This window comes from Medicago truncatula, chromosome 8, assembly GCF_003473485.1.
Source record: "Medicago truncatula cultivar Jemalong A17 chromosome 8, MtrunA17r5.0-ANR, whole genome shotgun sequence".
In the NCBI taxonomy this organism is placed as follows: domain Eukaryota; kingdom Viridiplantae; phylum Streptophyta; class Magnoliopsida; order Fabales; family Fabaceae; genus Medicago; species Medicago truncatula.
This window is the reverse complement of record NC_053049.1, coordinates 34,614,900-34,635,737: the sequence shown is the minus strand read 5'-3', so window position 1 is coordinate 34,635,737 and position 20,838 is coordinate 34,614,900. Positions and strand designations below refer to the sequence as shown.

Sequence of the window (20,838 nt, the reverse complement as noted above, 5' to 3'; positions counted from 1 at the left end):
ATCTCATTTGTACCTAAATGGTACAAGCTAAGACAAATACTCTGTTTTCTTTTTACATGGTATGACTTTTGGAGATGAAGCATAGATTGACTGGGAGTTCGGCAAAACAACTATAATTTTGTGAAGTTTTAAAGTGTAGTTTTTGCTAAAATTACGGTGATTTATTTATTATGTCAATCTCACCGTCAATCCAACATGCACAAAGAAATATGTAAAGTTTATTTGATACTTAAATTAATAAAAAGGTAAACTGATTGATATGCATAAACAAGACACGTTTAAGAACCTCAATAAGAATATCTGGGGTTAGATGCTCTAAAATGTCTTCTAAATAGACTCATATTTAAATTAGAATTGTGTTATTTAGACACACGGAACCGACACCATACAATATATGAATGTGGTTTTTTCTTACATAGCTGCTTCCAATCAAAGTGTTTCTTCGAATTTCTTATCTTCTTCATTTAACATGTGATTTACATCTCTTTCGTTCCAAAATCGAATCGTACTTGTCATTAGAGGTAAATTACACCCAATTCATCAAAGAAAAATGTATGCTCATCGATAGTTTTTCTTACTATCAATTATCATTTTCATCTCAAGAACATCAAACTTCTTCATCTCCTTTATTCAACATGTAATCTTCATCTCTTTCGTTTTAGAATTGAATCTTTTTTATCATTAGAACAAATTACCCCTAATTCATCAAAGGATAACATAGGCCTTACCAATGAATGTATGTTGATGTGGGAACCACATACATATTGAAAGTGTGTTTAGAGAGCATTTATGATTAGGATATGGCATTACTAACATTAGCTAAGTGATAAGGAAGTCAATGATTCAATTTTCACTCTTGGCAATAAGATTAAAAACATTCATTCTAAAAAAAACTAGTACCGTATAAAAGCATTAAAGAATCACGATTTTCCCGACTTTATTATATTATCAAAACACGCAACTTGCATCTTCTTTGCTTTTAAGTTTAACCCTATTTCAACCACAATTTTTTTTTATTGTTGAGGGAAACCACATTAGTTAGTAGTAACATTGTTGTTCATTGTTCCAGCAATATGTATGCAAAAGGATTTCATTTCATTGCATCATCGACAAGATTAAGCAAATCTCACATTTGGAGTTCATAGAAATCATGGAAAAGATTGTATCACTAAAAATCCATTGACATATATCCCAGAAATCAGAATTAGAGCAATATTGATAGGAGTGAATTGTATATTATCATTAGCTTACAAAATAATCTTGATCTTTACTTCTTTCAATATTTATCTCTATCTTGTTGTATACTAAATTACCCACAACTTGTATCTTTCATTAAGATCTCTCTCTTTCCTATCCCCAAACTTGCAAATGGCGATATAGATTTAGTAATTTAAATCTAGATCTTTCATTTGACTTATGTTTCCATGGGAATGCTAACAAGTAGCAGCATTTTTTTTCCTTCCATAAGTTTACTTTACTAAATGTAATCTTATATGAAACATGGTCAAATATTAAATGTCGAGATATCTTTGGAGCAGGATTTAAATCTTATTTTCTTAAGTTGTGAGAGTTTAGTTTCTTACATTTGACTCAACACTACGAGAAAACCACTTATTAGTGGTCAACTTAAAAAAAATTATTGGCCGACACTAAACCTTCAAAAATTATTTGCATAACGTCTTCTCAAATTGCCAAGTTCAAATATGATTTTATTATTGGCCAAAAAAGCTCTCACGAACTTTGTAACGGCTTCTTTTTGCCACAATAAATGGTAGAGTCACATTTGAAATTGTGGCTACTTTGACAGCAACAAAATGTATAAAAAGAACTCAAATTAAAATTTATGTTTGTTTTGACGACAACAAACTTCATGGAGATTTAAACAATTATAAACTTTGTTATGAATTAAATCGCCACAAATTCCCCCTTATATCACTTCATTTTTCTCATGTTTCTTCATTTCTCAGTTATATCTTCTTTTTAAAAAAAATACATTATCTCTACCATTATTCTCTTTGTTATTATTGTATCATTTTCTCTACCATTAAATCTAGATCTTTCATTTGACTGCTATTCTTTCATCTTTCTCTCTATGTTCTCTTCATTACTATTCTCTCATATTTCTTTCTAGGTTTAATTGCACTTTTGACATCCTAACAAATTAAAATACAAAACAGCCTCCTATGTATTGGATCTTTGGCAGTTTTGGCCTCCAAAACCACTTTTGACTTAATCTTCGCTGACGTGGCACCCACATCCCTTAAGCGAGGTATCACGTTTCGACCATTGTGGGTGCCACGTCAACAAAGACTAAATCAAAAGTGGTCTTGGGAGCTAAAACTGTCAAAGATCCAATACATAGGGGATTGTTTTGTATTTTAATTAGTTAGGGGGCTAAAATCATAACTTTTAAAAAGATAGGGGACCAAAAGTGCAATTAAACCTTCTTTCTATTATTATTTCTCATCTTCTCTCTATATTCTGTCTATTATTATTAATAATCAAGTAAACGTTTTTTTTTATTTTAAATTATTTCATTTGTGGCTTGGGCGACCACTGATGGAATTTTTTTTTTTTTCAAGAAAAATTTATGGTCATTGTTGCATCTTGGGCGACCACAAATGTGTGGCATCCAGAGCCGCCACAAACTTCACCGATACAAAAACAAAATAGATAACCTTTTGGGTACAATTTTGTACACATTTTTTTTTTTAATAATGAAGTTTATGAATCACATTAAATTTGTTTGGAACTTATAATCTAACATACGTTTTGAGACATTTGGTTTTATAATTTAATTTAATGTATGTTTGGACTTGAGATGGATATTCAATTTATTTTATAAGAAATTTTTATTTAATCGAGTATAAGAGGTACTCAAACTCATTACAATGTTTAAAAAAAATAGATACATTGAAGGCAAACAATTAGATTTAACAACAGTTTAGAAAAAAAATTAGTTTTTTTTATTATTATCTTCCTTGCAAGAAAGACACTTAAAACGGTCAACAACCCGTATAAAATTTGCCACTTTACCGATAAATAGAACATCATTCGACTCTAACCAACTACATCAAACCATTGTCAACCACACAAGATGAAACACATTTTTTTTCTTTCTTGTGATTACACACATAATTAAAAAGAAGGAAATTATTCATTGCATAGGTGCTCCATTTCTAGTTCTCGCGTACCAAAACTTGTGTACCACGGTTCCATCAAAGCTACAAAGTGTACCATCATTCTTTATGAAATTATGATAATTGTGAGTCAATGTCAATCCATATTAATGACAAATTTTATCCTATACTCACTCCCTCATATATGTGAGTTTTATTTACAATCTTATTAATGTAGTTGTTAGTCGAGTAGTTACGTGTTGGAACATAATAAACAATATTATATTAATAGAAAAAAAAATTAATTAATATTCTAAAATAACAAATAATATAAGAAAAACAAATTATATTCGACTCATCACATTTAACATGAGATGATGAGGCTATGTATCATGGTTATCATGTTGAGACAGAGATGGGTTTGTTGTTGCATATATAGAATAAGGATAGTGATCTCCTTAACCTCATCGAAACAAATTTCTTCTGTTATGAGAAATTTCCCAAATACATAAAATATATAAAGGGAAATATGGTACAAAGTCACCAAATAATTTGGTGATTGTTCTTTTCTTTTTCATAGACAAATGTTATTAGTAATTGGATGCTTATGTTATTTTCCTAAGTTTACACTCTGAATCTCTTTCTTGAAACTCATTTTAGTCTCTTTCTAGACTATTATGAACATCAATACTATCTTTTATTTTTTTGTATAAATAAAAACATCAATACTATTTCATGTTTCGGTTTAAACATTTCAAGAGCTCTTTGAAAAGTTATTTTCCTCGTTTATGTTAGTTTCTCTAAAAATAGAGATACTTTGTATATAGAAGAGGGCATATCACATATATCTTACAATTTCTATATATATAAAAAAAAATCATATATCTTAACAATTACTTTAACCTATGATCAATATATTCAATCAAATCGGAATGTAAATCAAAATGCTATAAGACTTCCATTTTCTACAATTCCGCAAAAAATGTCTCATCTATGCAAATTGCCCATGTGTATGTGGTGCAACTCAAAAGACTAGAACATATATTAAATAAACAAGCCTATAATCAACATACAAAAGGACTTAATTGAAAGGAAAAAAAAAAATCAAATATCTGACTTTCTTATCATGTTCCGAGGCCCTAGGAAAGATGGGTTTCCATGCTACGATAGCCAGCTTAGCTTATTTATGTTCTAGGAGTAATCACTTTTGCATGGAATTCAAGGTAAACATGGTTATAAGTTTAAGGGTTGTGTTAACCTGTGTCCTTAGAGCACAAATTAAGAATCTAAAAATGGAATTAAATCATAAATTTTATTTTGAAAATATAAGATTTTACATTTCTAAAATATTGATACACAATTCGAACAAAATGTTTTTATTTTTGATTTCTTAACTTGTACCTTGAAAACACAAATTAGCATTTTCCTAAGTTTAAATGTATCTCACAGCCATTTCCACTCAATTTTAATTTAATTATTACTCCGTCGTGTATGTTTGGGAATTGAGATTGCAAACTCCATAGGGTATCAAAGTCTCTTAGCTTCAAATTGGATCACTGAAATTACATGTTGTCTTTTCTTGTATTGAAAATTACAAACAAAAGCAACGTTCCAAACAAAGCCGCAACTACGAGAGAGGAATTGATACACAACATTGCTTATCATTGTCAAAAACAGGCAACGCCTTAGCGCTAACAAAAAGAGATCAACATAAAGACGTTATCTTCTACTACCATAGCATAGAATAAGTAAGCATGTGAGGCCATGTTACTTTTGTCTTTGGAAAAATCTACGTGAAGACAAAAATAGGCATGCATTTAGGTAGTTCAAACATCTTTTCAACATGAGAAACTTAAGCTCGTCATTGTGTTCATTTTTGTTAGATACTCGTGAGTAATGTTATCAACCTTATTTAATAGGTAAATTCTATGCTATATCCAAACATTCATGTGTCCATTTTTTTGTTTTTTATTGCGCTAACATGTGTAAATTGTCAACGATATTTTATAAAAAAAATTTGTGTAAATTACAAACGTTATTGTATATAAATTTTTTGATATAGATTAAAGTTAAAGGTATATAATATAAGATATTTATTACTTTCAAATATAAGAAACACAACAAACTATATTTATATTTTTCAATGACAACAATAATATATAACAATTTTTTTTTAAATCTTTTTAATAACAACAACAATATAACATTATTACAGAAAAAAAATTGTTTAAGGGTATAATTAGAATAACAAAAAAGTCAACCCAAAATCTTTCTAAAACCCCTTATTTTCTTTATATATAGTATAGAATAGATATATAGTATAGATAGAAATATTTTATCGAATTTGTTACATTTTTTTAAGGATAAAGGAAAAAAACAATGGACATATATTGTTACACGATATATTTTGTGTGGTAACAAAAAAAAAATCATGATTGTTACATTTTTTTAATATTTAAATTTATTCTTATCTATTTGTTACATGTATTATATTTGTATTGAATTTTGAAGGCATCTTTAGAAAGAGAAAAAGTCAGTCCAAAAAAGCTGAAATGATTTATTTTCTTTATATATAGTAACAGGTACGGATCTAGACATTTGATACATGTGGGGCTAAAATTTTGGAGAAAAAATAATGCAAATTATATTAAAAATAAGAAATAACATTGTTTGATACAATACATTATAACTAAAATCGTCTCATATCTTTGTTGAAAATGAGATAAAATAACATCAATACTAAATGTTAAAAGAACATCTCTTTTTATACAAGTTACAAGACAGTCATTTAGTCACTAATAACCCATTTTGTTACATAGTGGGCTCTTCACAATTTTCATAGTTGAAAAAACACGTTCAACACTTACAGTTGCTACCGGCAAGAGTAATGCCAACTTCAAAAGCTTATAAAACCATATCAAATGTGCAACACTTATTTGTTTCCATAAGTTTTGCACAAAAATCTGAAAGTCCTTTCAATTTAGCAAATTTTGGGTCAGATTGAACATTTGTAACATAATTCTTAAGTTGATGGCGTAACACCACTTTTGATACATCTATAAAATCATTTGGGTAAAAGTCAATCACCTTCAATAATTTATTCACATCAAAAGTTGCAAATGGCTTTGCGGGACTCAAACATACACATCGTAAAAGTTTATATTCTCTTCTCCAAACCTAGCATTGGGCTCTTACAACTGTAAATCTAAAATACTAAACAAACAATCATTCTTATAACGATGCAAGTTAGAAACACTAGAAGTTGAAGAGTGTTGTCTAAGTTTCTTCCTTTGCGCATATGTTGCATCCATACCAGGCACATCTATATCATGCTTATTGCAAATTTTAATAACTTTAGATATAAGTTTTTCTTATCCCTCATTCCTCATTTATTGTAATTATTTTTTGATATCATTGACAAGTGACAAAGCATTCAAAAGATCTTATTTTTAAGTTTTAACATGTGTTTTATTTATTTATTAAAAAAAAAATAGAAAAATTGCATGTGTGGCTTTAGCCACACAAGCCACACATAGTCCATAAGTGTATCCATCCCTATATAGTATAAATATTATTTTAACATTTATTCTTTTATTAGGTGAAATGTATGTGGGTTACACCATTTTGAGAATTGATCCCACATCAAACGTTGAGATCCATATGTATTTTATCTGGTAAAAAAGCAAGTGTTAAAAGAAAATATCAATTAAAATAAGTGTTGCTAGCATTATTCTATACATAGTACATATTTTGATTCACTTTGAGAGCCAAAAGTGATGTTTGATTCACTTTGAGAGAGCCAAAAGTGATTTTCAAAATCTTGAAATTGATTTGGGACACTTGCTATGCAAAAAAAAAAGTAAATTTTTTACTTACAATTTTTTTTTTACACTTTTAAGAGGTTGATTATCGATGTTTTAAGATGATTTTACTATATTTAATTCTTTAATTAGTGTAACTGGAGGGCCCTCGAATAGAAGTGACTTTGCAGTTAGTATTGATTCTAACTTGAAACTATAATTTGTAATTTTTACCTCAAAACTTACACTTTAAATTTATTGTATTAAACTCACTTTTAATTAAAATCAATTTTACAAAACTAACTAAATCAAAATCAATTTGTTTATGTGGTCACTTGTGATGGACTTTGAGGTTTTGACTCAATTTTGATTTCTACCGGTGCGTGGGGCTTTCACTTTGTTTTGGCATTGACTTTGGTTTTGGAGGTTTGTTTTTATTGGTGTTGGTGGTAGCCCTCGAATTAGTCATGTCTTTCTTGATGTTTATAATGTATGGGGTGTAAGGATTTTCTTTTTGGTGTTCCGTCTATATATGACACTATTTATTTATTGTTTATGTCTTGCTGGTCTATGTTCATCTTGTGCAGGGTTGATTATTAATACATTTTGTGGTTAAAAAACTAAACATACCATCTTTGAAATTATAAATATAAAACAATAGTGTTCCGTCAATATATGACACTATTTATTTATTGTTTATGTCTTGCTGGTCTATGTTCATCTTATGCAGGGTTGATTATTAATACATTTTGTGGTTAAAAAACTAAACATACCATCTTTGAAATTATAAATATAAAACAATAAATGAGTATTATGATATCCATGTGTGTGAAGTCTAGTAATTTTTGCCAACACCAATTGAATTTTGAAACAAATCTAAGTCAGGACCAATCAAAATCAACTCCTATAACCAGCCAAACATATTAGTATGTATAAGTATCAAAGTCATTGTTATATAAACTTGTTCCATATTTCCTCCACCGCAGATTTGTGTTTTAGGACTATTTTACATGAGGCAAAACCATCTTGCAAACAGAGGTGTGTAAGTAAGTAACGACTCTAGGGTTTTGATGTGTTACAGGGTAAGAAAACAGATCAATGGCCCGAAATCAGTGAGGGAAACTCTAGGTTTTCCTAGAACAGAGGAAAATTTCCTTGTTATCTTTGAGTATATACACTCCCTCCGATCCTATTTACAAGAGACAATTTACTTTTTAGATACATTAAATAATTTATGTATTTGGTTTAGATTCTTGATTAGATACATACATTATTTAATGTATCTAAAAAGTCAAATTTCTCTTGTAAATAGGACCGAAGGGAGTATGTCACAAGAAATAACATTTTTACTTAAGGCTTTGTTTGGGAGTTTGGAGGGAGGCAAAAATATAGAGGAAAATTGAGAAATCTTTCACATTTTTGTAAAGAGTATTTTTTTAGAGAGTAATAAATTAATGATTATGGTTAATATATTTTTAATTTTAAAAATATTATAACAACATATATTAATTTTAAAAAATTCATATAAACCCTCCCAAAACTCTTCTCCAATACAATATTTTAGTTCCCCCAAATGAGTAGGGTTTTATACTTGAATTCCGCTCTTTACCCAACACATTTTGCTCATTGCCAACCGAAATTCCAAAAATACCTCTGCGTGAGTTAACTCACGCAGAGACATTATAGTCATTTTAGTTGGGAATGAGCATTTTTGGTTGGGTAAAGAGCATAATTCTTTATATTTTGAAGAAAAATAAGCCCACCAAAGCCCTTCCTCACAATGCCTTCTATTTGTTCCACATACTTCCTCCTTTTTTTTTTCCAAACCCTTCCCTCCCTTTCCCTCCAAACTCGCAAACGAGTGCACCAAAGACACTTTGTAACCACCTTAAATAGCAAGTTTTTTTTTTTTATTTTTTTTTATAGAAATTGATGAATTCAATGCATTGAAAATTGAAATGAACATTTAAAAGAAAATGCTAACGAGTGACCTAAAACACTCTATAACCACCTTAAATAGCAAGTGTTTATAGAAATTGATGAATTCAATGAATTGAAAACTGAACCAATTAACTTTTTCATTTAACATTTTCTTAATTAAGAATCTTAAAAGTGTGCATTTAGCACACTCGTTAGCAACTGTGTAAAAGATATTTTTGGGATGCATGTACAAATACTGTTTACATTGTTAGTGCAAGGTCATTAAACTCTACGAGCACCAAGGATTTCTCAGTATAAATCATTGGCTTATCTCTAGCATCTGATGGATTAATCGTGATGTGAGGTTTAATGATTCAGTTTACAGTGAAGAGACATTTTATATGTTTTTCTCATGAATGAAAGCACACCAAGTTTACATTCCACGGAAAAATATTTCCCGCATTCAATTCTGAAAAGGCATAGAGAAATGACACCAGAAAATGAAAAAAAAAAAAAAGGGCATTAATGATGTTTATGGAGCTCTCCATTGATGCTTTTTTTCAGAAATAGTCGGGCCTCAAACAAGTTCTCTAGAGTACAAATAGCATTTACATGTTTGAAGCGCTCAAAGCCATCATCTTACATTGTTCATTCAATGCCAGAAGTTGAGCTTCTTTCTTGTCGAGCAAAGTACTCAGCTTCACATTCTCTTCCATAAGTTTCTGAACTTCAGCTTCTTTCTGCATTTTCTCACCCTCCAATTGAGTAGTCTTTCCAACTAGCCTGTGCTCCCGAGATAAAAAAAAAACACGCAGTAAGACACATAATTTATTCTAAATGAAAAAATGAACCTTGTATATGAACTGCAATTAAAAGTTAAAACTAAACACCACTAAGCATATATGAACAGAAACACAAAACATGTCCACCCCACCCAAGAAAAACCCAACAAATACAATGTTATAGGAGTATAATTATGATGAATATCTAAGTACTTGGGGAGCCCTCCCTTAAACGTTAACTATCAAAGAGGAAGAACCAAATCACTCATGACCCTATTTGGATAAACAACTTAATTAAACGCTTGTAATATAAGCACCTATCATATAATTGTTTATATATAAGCTATTTTTTTTTTTTTGAAGAAGCTAAACTAGCCCACCCAAATTAGCTCCGGGAGAATCGAACTTGAGGAGGAGCATACTCCAAGGTCCCAAGTCAATACCACCAGGCCAACCCAAATGGGTTCATAAGCTTATAGGTTATAGCTTATAAGTTGTTTTCATAAGCTTATAGACTATAACTCATAAGTTATTTTATCTTTAACAAATTAAATGAAGTCAAATTGTTTTCATATAGGTTATAGCTTATAAGTTGTTTTCATAAGCCTAGAAAGCTCATAAAAGTAAGCTGAAAACAGCTTGTGAACATGTAATAAGTTATTTCCATAAACCCTCTCAAACAGTCTCTTAATACTCTAGTGAGCATCTCATACTACTCAATGTGGTACTTGAGCACCCTATAACACCCAATTTTCTATAAAATTATCTGGGAAAAGGTAGCCTGAACAAGGATAGATGCTTCTCCAAAAGCATATTCTAAGCCAGCTTTTATGTTGATAAAAAACAAAAATATCATTTTCAAAGCCATCCAAAGTATGACTATCCAAATTAACATGTAATTCAGATTAGAATTCCATACTTTTCACTTGCTATTGTGTGGAGAGAGTGACAGGAAAAACACAGACATTAAAACTATACCCCAAGCAAAAACACAGGAAAGTAGACACCAAAAGACATCGTTAACATGGCAACTTTCAACAAGGTGATATTTTTGCACAACACAAATAACTTACTAGGATTATCTATTTTATTTGGGGATTTAGAAACCAACCTAAACAATTGGATATATAAGAGTTACTCTTCATAGAAGTGCTAAGAAAGGAGGACATTCCCTTAAATTAATCAAAGGATGTATAAGCATTGTTGTTAACCCAGCCATAATGAAGAAAACTGAACTTCACAATTAAGGACCTGTTTGGCATGGTTGTGAACTTATACCAGTCATTCCTTTCTTTTTGTTTTGTTATGTTATTATAAATCAGTTCCTATCATCAAGAAAACTTATAATAGAGAAAATTAAATTTAGCATGAAGTATACCACCAAGACTAGGTCAAACAAAAAATCAAAGCAGCTCAAATACCAGATAATAGTCAAGACACTTGCATATAACATGTCAAATGAAATATATATTTACCGTTCAAACAGCTTCTCAATAGTTTGGAATTGCTTTTCTGAGGATAGTAAAGTTTCCCTCACTGTGATTAGACTACTAACATATGACTTGAGAGAAACAAATTCCTGTTTCACTCGACTAAGCTCTTCTTCATTTTCAGCAGCTCTCTCTCTCTGTCTAGTTGTTTCTTCCATCAAATCCGCAACTCTTTGCCGCATATCGTTCAAAATACTATTTGTACCCGAAGCAAAACGCTCCATCTCCTCTAATTTCATAGACATGTTCTCTAACTGAGCAGACTTTAGCATAATTTTTTCTTGACCTAAACTCACTTTTTCCTTTTCAAGTGCAGTTTCCGATTCCGCCAATAAAACCCTTTTCACAAGAGCTTCCATCACATCAGTGACCATCTGAACAGAGTTCAGTATCTCACCTATATAAACAGCGTCCTGTTCGTCCAACAAACCTTGATGACGGCTAATTCCTATCCAAGATTCTGCATCTTCTTCATCAAAAGAAGAAAGATCGACATTCCTAGACCAATCCGATAACGGAACCCCATCTTTGTCAACAACCCCTACCCCATCCAACTTTTTGATTCCACACGACGTATGAGCTAAATGAGGAATAGCCATGATTCTAGCTTTCGACTTTAAGTATGTCAGCAACGTAGCAGTAGTCTTGACTCTTCTCCACAAAACCTCTAATTCCTTCTTCGAATCTTCCTCTGAACCCTGTATACTCGCCTTTATCTCATTAACCTTTTCTTGCAATACATCGACTTGAGATTGGTTTCTTTCCATTCCTTCCTTCCATGTATCACAAGATTGACCCGACAGAGACTTCAAACCCGACATTGCAATATCTTCACCCGCCGCCATTTCCTGTATAACGTTGGATAAGATAATAACAAATTCAACTTAATCTTAAATCATATGCATCAATATAAAGATATAAGGTCAATTTTTAAAAATTCAAAAACCCTAATAAACCACATTTGAACTAGAAATCCAAAGCAAAGCCCCATCAAAGAACAATCATTAATCAATAATATATTTAATATTAAACTAAACTAAAATGAAAGCAAAATTCATAAGAACAAATTAACCTAACAATTTAATCTTATATACTTTATTATAGAATTTGGGAATTCAAAGTTCAAAGTAATTGCATTTACCAGTTCAAGGCTGTTGAGAAGAAACCCAGGAAGAAAGTAAAGCAATTTAGAGATAAATGAAGTAAAACAATTAGTGGGTAGAAAATTATGAGGTGAAATTCCCCCGAAAAAATGAAGTTTAAACCGATCTGGAAGATTAAGGGTTGAAGGGGTAGCAATAGCAATCAAAGTAAAAACGAGGGAAAGATTAAAATTGAAGTCTTAAAAGAGAAGAAAAGTGAAAAGTAAAGAGAATATAGAAGAATGAAATCAAAGGGGTAGAGAGAGAGAGAGAGAGAGAGAGAACCTGAGAAGGGTGAAGAAGAAGACGATGAGAGGTGGATCGTGGTTCTACAGTAGCAAGATGAGCGTGTCTATCTTTCCCTCGAGTAAAGTAAAAGAAACATTACATCAACAAGAACTAATCCATATCAATCACCAACTCTTCTTTATTCTTGAGTGCCTTTTTCATCTTTTTAATTGATAATAAGAGGGTGATGATATGTTATCATCATAATAGTCTTTTAATGTGTCAAAGTTTTAAAATGATCTCGATGTATTCTGTTACTCAAAATAATTTTTTATGTTAAAATATTTCGTTAATGTTGTTATAATAAATATATATTGTCATAATAGGAGTCAAAATCATAAAACGTGTCTATCCCTTATTTGGGAGAAACTGTTCATCCTAAGTGGCATTTAAACATAATTTTTGAAGATTTTTCGATTATTTTTTTTAAGAAAAGTTTTTTATAGGGAATGGCCCAATGAAATGAAATTCTAGCCTCTATCATTATGCCCTAACTACGTGCTCCCCAATGTTAGAAAGTGATGGTTTGATCAGATCTTAATAAAAAATGTATATCTCATAGAAAGATTAATTTATTGTTTTTTTTTAAAGGAAGAAAGATTAATTTATTTGTGTGACTCCCAATAGTTTAGTAGTCAGCTGATTGGATGGTTTTACAATTAAGAGGTTATACACAAAATGGGAAAATAGTCCAATAGCTGAATTTGTCTTATTTTATTTATAGAGAAGTTTAATTTATAACATTTTAATGAAGAGGTAAGTGTAGGCTTTCCTAACTTTTTCAATTCATAAGAAATTTTTTAGTTTTAAATTTAATTTAATTCATAAGTTTTAAATTTAAGTTGCAATTCATATGCCTTAAGCATTCTTAATTCATAAGTTTTAAATTTAAGTTGCAATTCATATGCCTTAAGCATTCGTTTTAAGAGGCTAAACTACCATAAATTAGTCTATGGGTATGATAAGGTTATGCAATATCGCAATATAATAGAACTTATGAAAAACTTAAAGAAGAAAATAATAGAATTTTTTAAAAGAAATAATATAGGAAAATAATTTTCAGAGCTTAAAGAAGAAAGTAATAGAACCTTTGCTTGAATAATTATATATGACACATAACAAGCCTTACATAACTTGAAGCTCATACCACCAAAGTTCTTGTGAACTAATAATTTCTCCCATGATATCCAATGGATACCCCTATTTGTTGCTCCACCATGTCCCCATCTTTTCAACAATGTCAATCAATGTTTTTGGAAGAAGAAAAACGCTCATTACATATGACAGAATAACTTGTAAAACATACTTTATCATTATCTCACACCCCGCCTTTGATAAACATTTGTTACTCCATGAATTAATTCTGATTCGGTCTAAATATTTGCCTATTCCTAGGGCTGCTTGAACACCAAGAATTTGCATGATGGAGTTGTGCATTGATTATACGACTGATATACTATAATAAATTTCTTACTTTGGTAGACTTACTGCTTGCCCTAATGCTGCTTAATATGTTGTCAATATATTTTTCATAATATGCACTTCAAATTCAGTTTCTTTGGAAAATAAAAAGCAGTCATCGGCGAATAAAAGACGGGCCACTACTGGTGCATTAACACAAATTTGTATGCCATGTAAATAACTCTAGTTTCATAATATATTTTTACTATTGTTTTGGTAATCAAGTTTTTACAATTTTAAGTGAATGCTATGATCAAAGATTACCTTAGACCTTAGTTGTAACAAAAGTAAAAAAATCTAGCCATTATTATAGAATTTTGTATATGAAGTTTCATTGTTAAGGGAAGTTCCTGCCGAAATGAATGAAGTTATAGCTAGTATATGCTATGTTGGAGCGGTACATTCAACTTCCGAGACTTGCCGAAGCTTATGTCTCAATTTTCTATAAAATAGGTGGAAGAATTCAGCGGATGAAGTATGACGAAAAAAATTGCAAATCAAAACAGACAAACCAATAAGACACGTTCAGCTGATGAAATATTCAATTATTAGGTTATAAAGTTGGTTAATGATGTAAAGTAATCATTACCTTATTTTAGTTTTATAAAATTTGATTTATGATAAACGATTCTTACTATATACTCGATTAAGTAACTTTAAATGTATGTATGAATTAAACACTCTACTTTCACAAATCTATAATATTTATCCCCTATTCTAAGTTAGGTTTTTTTTTTTTTTTTATGTGATCAATGTTTATCTTGTTTAAGGGTTTTTAAACAAAACAAACGCTGAGCTCATAAAAAACCCTAATACCTCAAACCTACCCACCTTTAGAAATTGCGTGACAATCACTGCCGGAACACTCCTACTAGAAGTCTACAATGGAAAGACAGACAACAAGGAGGCTTGATACAGATTTTTACTTACCTGACGATTGTTTGGAATCTATCTTCAAATTCATCATTACAACCAACAGCTATCGCTCCTTAAATTCACTCTACTTGAATTCACTCTCCCTCGTCTCCAAACAGTTCCTCTCCATCACCAACAGTCTCCGATTCTCTTTAACCATCAGGAGTTCAACCCCCATCCCTTCTCTCCCTTGCCGCTTCCAAAGGTTTACCAAACTCACCTCCCTCAACCTCAAGTACTTTAACAGTGACATAGATGCCCTTCTTTGCCAAATCTCTCATTTCCCGTTGAACCTCACATCACTCAATCTCTCCAACAAACTTACCATACCTGTGAATGGGATACAAGCTTTCTCCCAAAACATTACAACTTTGACCTCTCTCACTTGTTCTCGTATTTATTCTTTCAATGGCACCGACTTGTTCCTCATTGCCGATTGTTTCCCTTTGCTCGAAGAACTTGACCTCTCTAAGCCCATAATGTTAGAGAATTATAAAAGCTTACACAATGGAGTAGAGGCTCTTTCAACGGCACTTTATAAACTCTGGAAGGTTAATCTCACAAGTCATCACTATATTAAAGATCAATCGCTTTTCCACTTGTTCAACAACTGGAAGCTTCTCGAAGAGGTCGTCATACGTGATTGTTATGGAATTACCAAGCCTGGTATTGCTCATTCGCTCCGTGATAGATCAACTTTGAGGTCTTTTTCCTTTTCCGGTTTGAATTTCAAATGGGAAGACTGCGATGTAAGCGCTCAATTAAAGTTTCTTGAAGTTACTTGCAATTCATGGTTAACATATGATAACATCAAAATGTTTGCTTCCATTTTCCCTAATTTGCAACTGCTTGATTTGAGGTGTTGCCATAACATATCTGAAGAAGGAATTTGTCAAGTTTTAAGATGCTCTGAGATTAGGCATTTGAATTTCACCGGCTGTTTACATGTGAAGCTGCGTGGAATGAACTTCGAAGTTTCCAATCTGGAGGTGTTAAACTTGTCATGTACAAGGTTTGATGATGAAACACTCTATGTGATCTCAAAGAGTTGTAGTGGGCTTTTGCAACTGTTATTGGTGTCTTGTAAATATGTCACAGAGAAGGGGGTGAAGCATGTGAGGAAAAACTGTATACAACTGAGGGAGATCAATTTAAGGGGTTGTGATCAAGTGCATGCTGATATTGTTGATAAAATGGTATTTTCAAGGCCATCATTGAGAAAGATAACTGCTCCACCTCGTTATGATTTCAGTGACAAAAAAAGGAAACTCTTCTTGCGTCATGGATGCCTTGTTTCCTAGTAGTTTGAAAGTGCTCTTGTGAATTTTAAACTTAAGACGTTTTTTGTTTTCAGATTTACTTTTCTGAGAAGTTAATTTATTTTGTATTGTGTATTTGCTCACTGTGTTATAATTGTCTAACTGATTGTGTAAGTTTTTTTATATAATATATGCAAAGTGTTGAGTTATGTTGATTTTTTTCCTGGTGACTCTGGATGCATTTATAGTATAAATCCTTGTTCCTGGCTCTGTAACTTTTAAATAGCAGAGAATGCAAAGATATGAACAAAAGAGATTGAGTTAACAAATTATTTTCACTGTCGCAAGAAACGATGATGCTGACAGTGAGCATGGGCATTCACATTTGCAGAATGTTAATTTTGTGGACGAGGAAAACATAGATATCACTTTCAAAGGACCCTGACTGATTCTATGCATGTTTTACGCGAGTCACGTTGTTTAATTTCTATCTCTTATGTTTTTTATTCAGTTGGAAGCTCACATGAGTCAAAAACCCCTCGCGATATACATGCAGCTTGATTGATTTTTTTTCCTTCCTGAATGTACGATATAGTTATGGCTTAGTTTAGACAAGCTTGTTCAGTTACTCAAATTTCTGTCGCTCGCTGCCCATAATTGAAGCCTTAAAAAGTAAAGGTGTTTCTGCTATTGGTGGCAGAGCTGCTGGTTTTTGAACTATTTTCCTCCATTGATCAAGTTTTTTGTTGCTTCAGCCTTCTCCAACATATTGATCAAGCTTGTTATAAAGTACGCAAGTAAGGGTCTGTGCACCCTTGATTTATTTTTTATTTTTTAAATTTAAAGTGCATCCTTAACTGACAAGTTTTAGAAGAGCTGTTTCTTTTGTTGCCACATTTTTTTTTTCTATGTTTTGATGGAATGTTGATGCAACTTATGGAAGAGATGTTAGGCTATGGTCAAGAAGAATTGTTTGGTCTTGTTCTATATGTTAAATTTTTTTTGGTGGTTATATACCACTTGGGCTATAGAATAAGCAATTGCCTTGAATAGTTGTTTGCTTTATCAAGGAATGAGTAGTCAATAGCATGTATTTGTATTAGAGCCTAATGCCATTACCTTTCTATGCATTATTTTGATTGTTTCACTGCTCTATAAGTAGAGCTAAAACACAGCTGAAAATAGAAAAGAAACTCCCTAAAATACTGCCTTGAAAACTAATCATAACTGAAAAATAACTAACTAATGTCTCTTAAAAAAACTTGTTAATATCATAAATGAAAATACTAAGGCAATTTCTACAAATCTCCTCCTTGCCTTAGTTGCTGCAGAGACCCAGATTGTCTTTTAATATTTCAAATCTCGCTTTTATTAAAGCCTTTGTTAACACAGCAACCGCTTGATCATTACTCATTAGTCTTGCAGTAAGTCAATTTGATCTCGCCAAGCTTTTGCTCTTCTCGCAAGTGTTATAACTTGATCATGAAATGTTTAGTTTCGCCATGGAAACCAGGATCATTTGAAATGGAATTGCAGCTTGATTATCAACAAAAATTTAAGTTGGTTCATTTTGCTTCATGTGCAAATCAACATGTATTTTCCTGATCCATATTACTTGATTAACAGCGGGCTATGGAATTTGCTGCTACAAATTCTTCTTCAACTGTACTTTGAGATATGCCTTATTGCTTCTTTGAACACCAAGAGAACACTCGTGATCCAAAACTGAAACAATAACCCATTGTGCTTTTCATATCATCTGTTGATCCTGCCCAATCACTATCAGAATAGCCAATAAGTTGAAACTTTGGACATCATGTATACTTAATGCCATAATTAGATGTCCCTTTGATGTATCTCATGATTCTTTTGAGAGATTGATAAGGTATTTCACTAGCACAATGCATAAACCTTGAAAGCACACTTAAAACATACATTATATCTTGTCTAGTGGCTTTCAGATACATCAAGCAACTAATCAAGCCTCTATTTTTGCTTTCAACAATTTTTCCAGCTCCATCATCTTTGCTGAATTTCTCCTTTTGATTCATTGGAGTTGTAGCGCTTTTGCAATCTTCCATGTACAACTTTTTGAGTATTTCCTCTGCATACTTCTATTGGCATATGAAATCTCCATCACTATATTGGTTCACCTCCATGATAAAAAAATAAGACATCAAACCAAGGACTGTCATCTCTAATACTTTGAGAATTTCAGCCTTTAACTCTTTCACTAAGATCTCATTACTTCCTATTACAAGCATGTCACCAACATATACAGAAACAAGAAGTAAATCACCACTTACTTCTTTGACATATAAAGTAGTTTCACTTGGACTTTTAATAAATCCAAGTCCTTGAAGATACTCATCAATTCTGCTATACTAGGCCCTTGGAGCCTGTTTAAGACTATATAAGGCCTTCTTCAACAAGTAAACCTTCTCCTCTTGTCCCTTCACTTTGAAACCTTCAGACTGCTCAACGTAAATCTCTTCTTCAAGATAGACATTTAGAAAAGTTGATTTAACATCCAATTGATATATCTTCCATGCATTATGGGCAGCTAAAGCAAGCAACATCCTTACGGTATCCAAGCGTGCCACCGAAGCAAACGTTTCCGAGAAGTCTACTCCAAACACTTGGCTATATCCCTTAACTACTAACTTGGCCTTGTGCTTGTTTATTGAACCATCATCATTTAGTTTGGTCCTATAAACCCACTTAACACCAATTATCTTCCTATTTTGAGCTTTATCCACCAATTGTCAAGTGTCATTTTTTTCAATCATTTTGATATCTTCCTTCATTGCTTCAAAACATTTGTTATCCTTTTTAGCTTCTTTAAACTCTGCCAGTTCTAACACAACAACATTGCTTCTTCCATATATCTCAGATAAAGGTCTTGTACCTCTAATCAGGACATCATCTACGTCATCGTCATAATATCGGAAAGGTTATGGAACCACCTTCTTTACTGGCTCTTCCCATTTCCATTGTTTGTCCTCCATGAATTTGACATCTCTGCTTACAAGAATTTTTCCATTTTGAGGTTGGAAAACTCTATAAGCTTTTCAAGAGTCGCTATCGCCAATAAAAACTCCCGGCAGTTACTTCTTATCAAGTTTTTCTCTTTTAACCTGTTGTACAAAATAAAAGCAAACACAAACAAAAATCTTTAAACTTTGTAAATTTGGTTTGTAACGAACCACGTTTCAAAAGGAGTTTTTTTATGCATAACTCTTGAAGGAAGCATATTCAACAAAATATTGCATTTTTGCAGCCTCTGCCCACAACTTTTTTGGAAAATCTTTTTCATGTAGCAAGCATCTTTCCATCTCCATAATGCTTCTTTTTTTTTTCTCTCATTCACACCATTTTGTTGGTGCTCAATCCCATATTCTTCACAAAACTTGTCAAAATCATTATTTTATACTCTATTCCATTATCCGAGCTTATAGTTTGCAACCTACAATTATTTTGATTTTCCACCAATGCTTTGTATTTCCAAAATATTTGAGAAACCTCATATTTAGATTTAAAAAAATAAATCCAACAAAATCTGGTATAGTCATCAATAAATATAATATAATATCTTCTACCATTTAAAGATGTTGTTTTTTGAGCCCTCCTAACATCTGTATGCACTAACTGTAGTTTTTGTGTTGTGTGTGAGGAAATGAGTTTTTTACTTGCTTTCCACACTGACAAGCCTAACAATCTAAATATAATACGAGTTCAGGTTTCAACCTCGTAGTGAAGGCTTGCATGATTCCCCGCTTACCAAGTGATTTCCAGAGAGGAGATAACTTGCTTTTCAAGTCAATCACCTTCAAGGGTGTTGATCCTTTAGGCCACAACATTCTTCCATTAAAATTGTGCTTGCATGTAGCAAGTTCAGCTTGGTATTCATCTTCTGGTATCTTGATTTCTATTCTATCTCTTTTGATTACCGGCTGAGGTAGCTGCGAAACCGGAATGTCACAAACATTGTTGAGTGCATCTGCGAAGGTTCTTTTTGAGGTTGTTTGTTTTGGATCAGAGCTTTGAAGCTTTTCTGAGTGAGTTTGAAGGCAAAGCCATGGAGTTGTGATGTTTTGGATGCTGGTTGGAGGTTTTTCCATGGTGGTGGTTACGGCGGTGGATTGTTGGTGAAAGGTTACTTAGGAGGAAGGATACTGTTGGATTGAAACAAATTAGTTTCTTATGGCGGTGGATAGTAAATACTGTTGGATTGAAACAAATTAGTTTCTTATGCGTTTTTTTCAAAATCTTACGCGCTTTTATTAAACAATTACCAAAGTACACTGGTATAATTTTTTTTTTTTACGTAATATTTCAATTGCGACAAATAAATTCATTTGTTCGTTTCAATATTCATGTAATAACTAATAATGATGTAATATAGTATTTGTAACAAAACAAGAATAATTCCAAACAAAAAAGTTTATTGACAAGCATTTTTACGAAACAGAATATACAAGCTCTACACATGTACTCTTTTTGCTCAAACTAAGCAGAAGACACCAACATAGTTCACTCAAGTGGTAAGAGACGCAGACATCTTTTGCAAGTGATTAGAGATTTGATCCCTGACTCTTGTGTATAGAATAAATTGGATTGCGAGCGGAGAATCAACCCTTGTGTGCCCAACAACTTTTGACA

At 31.9% G+C, this 20,838-nt stretch overlaps 3 protein-coding genes across 4 annotated transcripts; 1 reads left to right on the top strand and 2 right to left on the bottom strand.

Moving 5' to 3' along the window:
* Positions 1–9,180: 9,180 nt before the first annotated feature.
* On the bottom strand, positions 9,181–12,696 carry LOC11415815 (uncharacterized). 2 transcript variants are annotated; one of them, XM_024773267.2, is made up of 3 exons: positions 12,539–12,696; positions 11,097–11,959; positions 9,181–9,622 (listed from the first exon to the last, which is right to left on the bottom strand). In XM_024773267.2, the coding sequence occupies exons 2-3, from the start codon at positions 11,954–11,956 to the stop codon at positions 9,448–9,450; spliced, it is 1,035 nt and encodes a 344-aa protein (XP_024629035.1). In that variant the 5' UTR covers positions 11,957–11,959; positions 12,539–12,696; the 3' UTR covers positions 9,181–9,447. The 2 variants fall into 2 exon arrangements, with proteins under 2 accessions (XP_024629035.1, XP_003629335.2); XM_003629287.4 differs by lacking the exon at positions 12,539–12,696 and adding an exon at positions 12,253–12,514.
* A 2,190-nt stretch (positions 12,697–14,886) lies between these two features.
* LOC11417932 (F-box/LRR-repeat protein 7) lies at positions 14,887–16,218 on the top strand. Its single transcript, XM_003629286.1, has one exon. It carries the CDS (start codon positions 14,887–14,889, stop codon positions 16,216–16,218), a length of 1,332 nt encoding a protein of 443 aa, XP_003629334.1.
* Positions 16,219–18,560: 2,342 nt separating this feature from the next.
* On the bottom strand, positions 18,561–20,297 carry LOC112417411 (uncharacterized). Its single transcript, XM_024773072.1, has 4 exons — positions 19,924–20,297; positions 19,206–19,313; positions 18,995–19,086; positions 18,561–18,925 (listed from the first exon to the last, which is right to left on the bottom strand). Exons 1-4 carry the CDS (start codon positions 20,295–20,297, stop codon positions 18,561–18,563), a joined length of 939 nt encoding a protein of 312 aa, XP_024628840.1.
* Positions 20,298–20,838: the final 541 nt, after the last annotated feature.

Excerpts from the sequence above, each read along its gene's own strand:
- LOC11417932 (XM_003629286.1), top strand. The coding sequence starts at position 14,887 with ATGGAAAGACAGACAACAAGGAGGCTTGATACAGATTTTTACTTACCT.
- LOC11415815 (XM_024773267.2), bottom strand. The coding sequence starts at position 11,956 with ATGGCGGCGGGTGAAGATATTGCAATGTCGGGTTTGAAGTCTCTGTCG. Across the intron at positions 9,623-11,096 it reads ATTGAGAAGCTGTTTGAACG|GCTAGTTGGAAAGACTACTC; the intron begins GTAAATATATAT and ends TCGGGAGCACAG.
- LOC112417411 (XM_024773072.1), bottom strand. The coding sequence starts at position 20,297 with ATGGAAAAACCTCCAACCAGCATCCAAAACATCACAACTCCATGGCTT. Across the intron at positions 19,087-19,205 it reads CTCAAAATGGAAAAATTCTT|AGGTACAAGACCTTTATCTG; the intron begins GTAAGCAGAGAT and ends TGTCCTGATTAG. Across the intron at positions 18,926-18,994 it reads AGCTAAAAAGGATAACAAAT|CTCAAAATAGGAAGATAATT; the intron begins GTTTTGAAGCAA and ends TGGTGGATAAAG.